The sequence below is a fragment of the Dermacentor andersoni genome, chromosome 6 (genome assembly GCF_023375885.2).
Source record: "Dermacentor andersoni chromosome 6, qqDerAnde1_hic_scaffold, whole genome shotgun sequence".
Taxonomy (NCBI): Eukaryota; Metazoa; Arthropoda; class Arachnida; order Ixodida; family Ixodidae; genus Dermacentor; species Dermacentor andersoni.
This window is the reverse complement of record NC_092819.1, coordinates 76,534,249-76,542,767: the sequence shown is the minus strand read 5'-3', so window position 1 is coordinate 76,542,767 and position 8,519 is coordinate 76,534,249. Positions and strand designations below refer to the sequence as shown.

At 44.8% G+C, this 8,519-nt stretch overlaps 1 protein-coding gene across 1 annotated transcript in view; it reads right to left on the bottom strand.

Annotated features, from left to right (window-relative positions):
• Positions 1–7,826, bottom strand: part of LOC126522403 (NADP-dependent malic enzyme-like) — a 168,853-nt gene extending 161,027 nt beyond the window's left edge. Inside the window, exon 1 of the mRNA XM_050171152.3 lies at positions 7,274–7,826. Coding sequence (XP_050027109.1) covers positions 7,274–7,323 — 50 coding nt within the window. The 5' untranslated portion in view covers positions 7,324–7,826. The remainder of the gene's footprint in view (positions 1–7,273) is intronic.
• Between the last annotated feature and the right edge of the window lie 693 nt (positions 7,827–8,519).

Here is an 8,519-nt window from a genome sequence, read left to right as displayed (position 1 = left end):
TCCCACTGACACTCGTGTCAGGTCATTTCCCTCAACAAATTCTTGTATAAAAGAAAGTAGCATCCCAAGCATCAGCCATCATTGTTGAAAACATTCTGCCGACCCACACAGCAGGTGGTACTTGTTACAGCCTTGGCGCACAGGTTTCTTTTTTGGCGATACAGTTATTTAAGTGAAACTGCATTGAAGCTCTTTACAGGCCACTGGAACTCGTAAGTCATCCCCTGTGTACAGTACTTAAATGTTGTCTGTCATGACTGTATAAAGCAAGTGTATGTTTTGTAAGCTTGAATTGTCCATAAAGCAATGCCCTACCTACTGTGAGTTCTTATTTTTTTACAAAAAAGTTAGTGACATTTTACTTCGTGAATGCGGGTTACGCACAAGCTTATGGACGCCACGAACATGCACAGTGAGCAACAACATCTTGTCGGTCCATAAACGGAAAAGGTGCAAATGCGGTCGCAGACGCTGCTACATTGATCTGGATAGGTGCAATGCCTGGTGTGCTACAGGGAAAGCAAAAGTGGTACAAATGCAAAGAAGAGATGCTGCGAACGTACACAGTGAGCACCGCGGCATTGAAGCAGAAACGGAAAGGGTGCGAATGCGGCGATTCTTTTCTCCACCTCCAGGCGCCTTCGTCCTCCATCACTTGGTTCCCCCGCAGCTTCAAACATCGTCTCGCTGCTTTTATAGGGCCATCTACGCTTGCGCTTGAAACTACATGGTGTGGCACTGAAACTGAAGGCCAAAACTTTGACATTGTTTCTTTTATTGCGATAGCAATTACAGGGACACTCCAGGTGAATTTTGATTGTTGCCGTGATCGTGATGTGCTGTATAAAGTCCAAGTGCAAGAATAGTGAGCAGCCCACACACCATATGCTGCATGTGCAAGTGCAAGCATGTGAGGGCAAGCATGCGAGAGTGAGCTGTGAAGGATAGTGGGTTGATGTGCGCCATCTGCCCGCACCCTCATTGTTGGAGGTTATATGATCAAGCATGTGCTAGGGAATGAGCATGCATGCCTTCTCCTCTAGTCTGGCCATAGCTGTGCATGGCTGTACATGCCACTGTGTGCAAATGCGGTCATGCGCTATATGTTGGAGGCCATCTGAGCCATGCTGTCCACCTGTACTACTACTAGAGATTTGCTGATTAATGGCTCCGTTCTTTACGGAAACGACAAACACTGCCTAAATATCCTCACTGCATCAAATATGTGTTGTCAAATGCATCGTTCCTTTAGAGGGCCCCTCACCAGACCCCATTGCAAATTTCAGTTGTACATTGGAAGCTGTAAAGCGCCTTTTAAGCAGCCTTTTAAAAAAAAATTTTCGAATCGGTTCATAATTAAAGGAGATAGAAGAAATTAACTGTCCCATTAACATGCCGTCAGGAGGTGAGCATCACCGCAGATGGAGATGCTCTTTCTCTGTCTGTAGCAGCATTCCCAAACGGTGTTCATTCCTTGCCTTCTCCCATACCAGAGCAGAGGGACGCACCATGGCGTGGAGCCGCGCTGCTTTTTTCCCTTTTTCTGTGGCACTGCGCTTTTTGCAGTTGATCATTAGTCAAGGTGAGTGACGAAACATGCACTGCGAAGAGGCATTCGTGGGTGTGACCATGACTCTCTGGCTGAGAGCAGGCTTTCTTTAGAAGGAGGGTGCATGGCATTTATTTTTAAATTTCAGCTGTTGTCGTGGTTGTGGAGTGCCGTAATACTATGCTTGCACGATCGTCGGCATGTTATGTATATGCTACACTTGTTTGTTTAAAATGGTCAAACCTGGTGAGAGGGACCCTTTAATGAAACGAATAGCTTTCTTGAAGTCTTTGGCTATTCACTTACATTGACAATTATCATCGATGTTCTCTTCAGAAAATTTTTTTTCAGGTAATGTATATTTAATGCCATGATATGAGTGTTTTGCGATGCTGGCTACATTGCTCCTTGAAACTAAGGCCTCTTAGTAGAGAAGGTTTAGAAAAACGTGAAGTTCACTTTGGTGGATTTCTAGGTTGAAGACCACAATACACAATATAATTTCTATAATTTACAAAGAAAGGCACAATTTTAGTGTGCAGCAGGGAGTGCTGCTAATTGTATTTACCACATTTGAGTTTTGAGAGAACCTCATCTGGTGGACAAGAGGTGAGGCACTTGTCAGGCATTTAATAGACTAGCCTTAGCATCTACTACTGTGTCTAAGAATATTTTGTGGGTGCCAGTGAGTAGTTTTGTGCCATCTGTACTGACACACGATGGTAAGCTACAGCGAGCGCTCTGCAGGAAATTCTTGGACATTTGGACCATCTATCTTTCCCAGCACATTTAACAAAGAAGGTTCCTCACGGGAAAACTGGCCAAAATGTCCATGTCATCATTCCTGCATGTTAGAGGGTGCTCCAAGTTTTAGTGACTAAAATTGCATAACAACTGCTCGTTAGACACCAGACACATGTTCAACAAAACTGTGTTGTTCACCTTAAGCAGCACAGTAACAAATACTGGACATGCCCGTTGCTGGCTGGGTTCTGTCAGCACTGAGTCATGTCGACACATTTTGCGCAGGATGTAGTTCTTGCTCTATGCGTAAAGACACAATTGAGAGCAATTCGAGGTGATTGGCTTTTCTAACGGATACTGATGGGCTAGTCGGCAATCCGTGATTTAGCTTAAGCAGCGCACTCGAAAAAACATGTTCAGACAAACATGAATAAAGGGGACATACACAGGTGCTGAACTGCAACCATTAGTTTATTGCCCAAAGATGTGCTTTTTAGTAAGCCCTTGGTAAATGCACGCACCGTGACAGCTGCATGGCAAGGGAACAAAAACCACAAAGAGACCAACACCGTGTGCACGCAAGGTGGAATCATATGCCCAGGCAGCTGCATGCTTTTTCTAAACATGATACTGAAAGGCAGCTGATGCATGTGTCCTTACACTTGTCGATTCCTATTGCCTCTAAAATTTTCCTTGTTTGTTTGTTTTGCTCATCTCTTAAATTTATGCCTATCAGTTTTCATTCCCTCACTTGATATGCAGTTCTTGGCTTCCTTCCAGGCTCCGCTATTCGAATTTTATCAGTTCCAGCCTCACGGTTTACTACTTGTAGAATGCGTTGATAATAAACTTTTCAGGGATATCTGCCAGCTGCTGTTTGTGATTTTGAAATGCCTGCCAAAAATGATGAGACTGATTTTTATTTACCATCATCCGGTCTTCCGTGACCACCTGGCCTAGACAAGTTCACTGCTTCGAGAGGCTGAATACTACTACCAAATGAGAACTCTTCTCCCCTTGCTAAGCTCTGCTGATTCAGGTCTTTAATCATGTGCTGCAAGCTTTTAAACTGCTTTTCTTTAGCAGTCTCTCTTTGCTTTTGCATGATTGTTTGATAAATGCCTCGGGGCATATAGGGGAAAATTACAGAGCAGCACAGATCAGATCGTTTTCATTTGTTAGGTGGAAAAAGGTCAGTTACAGCGAGAAAGAACGAAGGCCAAGATGAATCTCTTTGAATATTGCACCTCTGCAGCACTGGTGTTCCAGTGCAACATTGCATATTTCAGATCACATGCTTGGGCCATTTTTATGCAGATAAAGTCCTCACTAGGTTTGGCCATTGATTCATTTGGAATGAAACATGTATCCCTGTTCACCAATACCATCCCTTGACTAGCCTGTAGCAGATACTGTCAAAATCCATGACATCACTGGGAGCTAGTGCAGGAACTTCAAGTTGTTGTTGCAGCTCGTCTTTCACTTTTGCACTTCAATCCGGCTTGCCAAGTCCCCACACAAGGTGACACTTACTTTCTTGGTGTCCCATAAGTGTAACTTGTCAATTCAGCTTCACTTGATATTCCTCCTTAACATCCCTTCAAGTATTGCATCGCTGTTCCGAGTCAGCCCACTCTATATTCTGTCCAGTCTTCACTGTCCCATGCTCCAGGATCCTTGCAGCAATATCTTGCCAGTCAGCGCAGTATCTGTTGCCATTTCCCAGGGTCACTGTTATAACCTCCTTGACATTGAAGTCACCTCTTCAGCTATACTTCCACTTTTCGTGGCTCCTCGGTTCCTCCCCAGGTCAACCTTGGAGCAGACAAGTCAGCGGCTCTCCAACAGTGCCTACTAAAGCATACGCTCTTCTGCTATCTGTGTTGAGAGAACAAGTTTGAAATAGATAATTCTGCAAACATATATTGTAGTTCCTGGCAAGGACAGCAACAAAAGATGAAAAGTCAATAACTTCCAAAAGACATAAGTTCTGAAGACGTGGAGGTCAGGTGTGTCGGTAGAGCTTCGCTTGTGTATTCAGCACGTGGGTGCATTGCACTGCCTACATTGAGTGCAAATGCGCTAGCATGTTGCAGGCTTAGACAGGAGGGCTACACTGAACAAATCATATGCTAGATGCCATGAATGCTCTGCAAAGCAGTAACACATAGCACAAAAAGAAAGGAATATGGAGCAGACACGAGCACTTCTTCCCATCTTTTTATTAATCCGTAATACAGACAGCATATGGTGTATGTGTTGCCCACTATACGACATCACAGGGTGAAGCCAGGTATTACAAGGTCTCCACACATTCAGTCAAACCAGGGATGGAATAAAGTAAATGTTCTGAAGCTGTATGCTCAGGGACAAAGGTTCCTTTCTGTAAGGTATCAGTTTAGAGCTGTATGTGGCAAGATAAAACCACTTTTGATTCACTAAGTGTGCTACTGTGGCCTTTGTCTGTGCATTTTGTATAGAACAATTGACTGAGCAATTAATTTTTTTTGTACTTCGGTGCTGAATAAGACCAATAATTTGTTCGTGGATCACGAGGTTGTCATTTGTATACACAACTGTGCTAGGTGGGGCGAGGGGGTTTCGCTGACTGCTGGATTGCAAAGATGGCGCATCATATATACAAGTGCAAGTCTTTTAGAACACAGTTATAGAGCCTGGCTGGATTGATGACTCATGTCCTGTACTTCGTGACCTAACTTAGCTTTAAATAAATGCACAGCAGCGAGTGACATCACTTTGTGGTTAGCGTAGCCTTACATGATTAACTACATTGTGCCTCTATCTAGAGGGCCGACATAAACTAAACTTACTCCTATGGCAGATACTCATTTTACCACAGCTCAGCTGTACTAATAGGGATGTATACTGGAATGTTGGAAGTAGTATTGTAAGCAACCACATGTGGTGGAAACATCTAGCGAGGCTGCATTTGGTGAAATATGTAGAAACCCTATTGCAATGACCAATTGTACTCTGCTGGAATAAACAATTGGCATAACCATCACAAAAATATATTGATATTGTTACGAAGAGGAAGCTCAATGCAGAAATGTGTGTACAACTATTTACATGTGAAAGGTTCGTGGTTCACATACAGGCTGGTACACAGGTCAAAGCTCCAGCAGACAGTCGACAGCCTTCATCTTTCTCTTGTCCGCACGGTCCTGTCCAAATGTACCGTAACAATATCTTTCCTTTTCCCACCAAGAGGCTCATGAACATTTGTAGAACATTATGGCTGATCACAGTGCCACCACCAGTACTGCTTCTGTCAGATGCATCTTGACGCATCTACAGTGCTCCGCTGTGCTATATCCATAAGCCTGTTTAAGGCTGTGTCGTATACAGGTGTACAACAAGCACAAAAATTCACACAGACAGGCACTACTTGTCTGCAGTTTACTTAAATTTTATGTTGTTATCCAGTCAAAGCCCACTGTACTCTGCTGTGGTTGTCAACAGCACATACCCCCTTTTAAGCATCCAAACACATTGAAATGACATGAGATGCCAGCAGCCATTCTATGTGTCATTGGGTTATGGATTTCCAAAACAAGCTTCCGTCTTATGTGGGGAAATTGGTGCACACTGCACTGTTTCGATAGTCATGCAGTGCTCACGAATGGCTATAGTTTCATTATGAAGCACAAACTTAGGTGCAACACCAAGACTTAGTTTTGCACCAGCAACCGGAATGATCGAGTCCTATTGTTGAAGGTGAGTGATTCATCCAAACAAGCTGAGGTCTAGTACAACGATCAAAATTATGAGCGAATACTGTGGCAGATTGATATCTATGGAAACTTACATAATCGTTTCTTGCACATGGTAGCTTTAGCAGCTTGCATATGTCACACAAGAGGTGTGCACAAGAGGATTCAATCATGAAACTTGTGCAACTGTTTCCCGAATATGGCACAGCTTAGCTGAAGTTTCCAGTTGATCACATGTGGTATAAATGCTATTTGTAACAACGCAGTGTCCTCAAAATGTCCTTCGGAAGTGATATTTTGCATCAGTGCTATCTGCATATTGCACGCGGATGTATAAATCGCCGATCGCAGTGAAATCGTTGCGCAGACATGTCTCGCAGAGAAAAAAAGAACGCAGCTCGGAGGCAACGCCGATAAAAGCAACTGTATTATTATCATTTTATTTTTCTCCTCCCGCAACTCGCTTTCACAATCGGCAGCTGGCAGCTGTACAGAAGCCAATTAGCCCCGCCTTCGCATTTGTATGTATATGCACGGCATGCATGCAAGTGGTAGCCGAACACTACCGTTCAGGGCGGCTGTGCTGTTTACCTGGCAGCACACCCGCAGTGCACGAAGGCATCTCCAGCCAGTTTCAGCGACGGCGCTTCAGGGCGAGCCATGGTCGACCGCGCCGTATACACATACCTTGAATTCGAAAGCTCTACTTACAGACGCTTTTCGATCAAACTAAGCTGTCTGGCATTGCGAGCGCAAACAAATAATTCGTTACCATCGCGAGACAATCGCACATTCACGCGAGTCGTGTGAGGTCGACCGCATCATTCATGCCTATTTCCAATCCGACCGGCACAATCCTCAACCCTTTCTTTATATTCCTTTCTTTCCGTGTGCCCTTTCGCGTCCGCTCCGCAGATAAATCGCTTCTCCCAAGGATCTCTCAGATAAACGCGATCGCGCGAACCCCAAAACCAGTCCGGAGAGATTTTCAGAACGCTCTCCATTCATCCCGACGGCGGCCGCTCGCGATTGGCGGTACTCGTATCGCCCGCTCCCTAGGTCGGACAACGCTTCGCTGCACCCAACTCGGCTCTCTAGTCAAGACCGTAGCGCAAGGCGCACGCGGCTTGTCGGCGCTCTCGAAATCACGTCGCTCACGACTTGCCGTTGCTGCCGATCGGGCATCGGGAGATTTTACGTCCGGGAGAAGAAAAAAAAAATAGAAACGATGCATGCGACTACACACCTTATGAACGCGCCGAAGGCACCGCTTTGGAGTCTCCGCAGAAGCAACATCGTAGTAGCGGTTTGTCGTGGGTTTCTTCCCTCGGTAGAACGAGTTGGACGCCGCAGCAGCTTCCGAACGAAGCGGTTTCGACCTCACCCGGCTGTTTCAGGCCAGAAATAAAGCAGTCATCGAGAAAAAAAAAAAGAAATAGATCAAGTAAATAGCATGAAACAAAACGAACGGGGAGGAGCGCACGACGGGAAGCTTTCGTTCGTCAAGAGAAAGCCAGATGGCGGTGGTGAACCTACGGCGTCGGTCCTAGCTGTGCCCTTCGATCGAAAGATTTCGCGTCATACCGGAAGTTAAAAACAGATGCTGTGTCGTTGATATCATCCGGAACATGGCTCCTTTAGAAAGTTACAATAATTTACCTGCCCCTGGCACCAGTGAGGATGGGTGTATTTGGTTGCACTCATGATTTTTTTTTTCTGTACTGGAGTGGCTCTCCCGCATGACATTGAAGCGCGACCTGAAAGCGCCTTTAGCGGAGGCCCGGACTTTCGACGCCGGCGAGTACTCGTAATTTTATTTTATGCGCGTGCGTAATATTTACAAAAAGAAGTTCTAGTTGACTACAGATTATTCGGGGACAAAGTGATTAAAGCTAACGAGGCAGCCTCGACGACCTCACTGGTGATCTTGGCTTGATATTTTTTTGCCTGTGAAATCCAATTACCAGTACTGCCTCTCATGGCTTACCTGTGGAATTGTACCGTGGCGATACTAAATTGGATGGCGGTATTAACCCATAAATGACCGAAACTGTAACTGCATGGTTTATTTAGGTGTAGCTTCAACAACCAAACAAAACAACGCGAGTAATTCGATCGACTTTCGCAAAGAAAGGATGCGTGTTGCAAGTTCTCCAAATGAAGAAACAAGAAAAATGAAACTTCGCGTCCTACGTCGTAAATATTTGATTGACACGTTATTAGATGTTCCTAATAACGCGAGTTTACATTGAGAAAAGGATACCAGATGCATGGTTGGATATACCACAGTCTCTCTCTGCAGAATCGCTCACTGTAACACCGCGTGCCTATATTCAATAAAACATCGGCGATCCAGACATTCTATTTATATTGCTAATTGTGTCCAAGTACATGAACAAACAACCGTTATCCATGCGTTCACCCTACGCGTGGAGATATGAATTTGAAGTTGATATGAAGTGTGACTGTTGCGTTTCTCGTCGTGTCGCAAA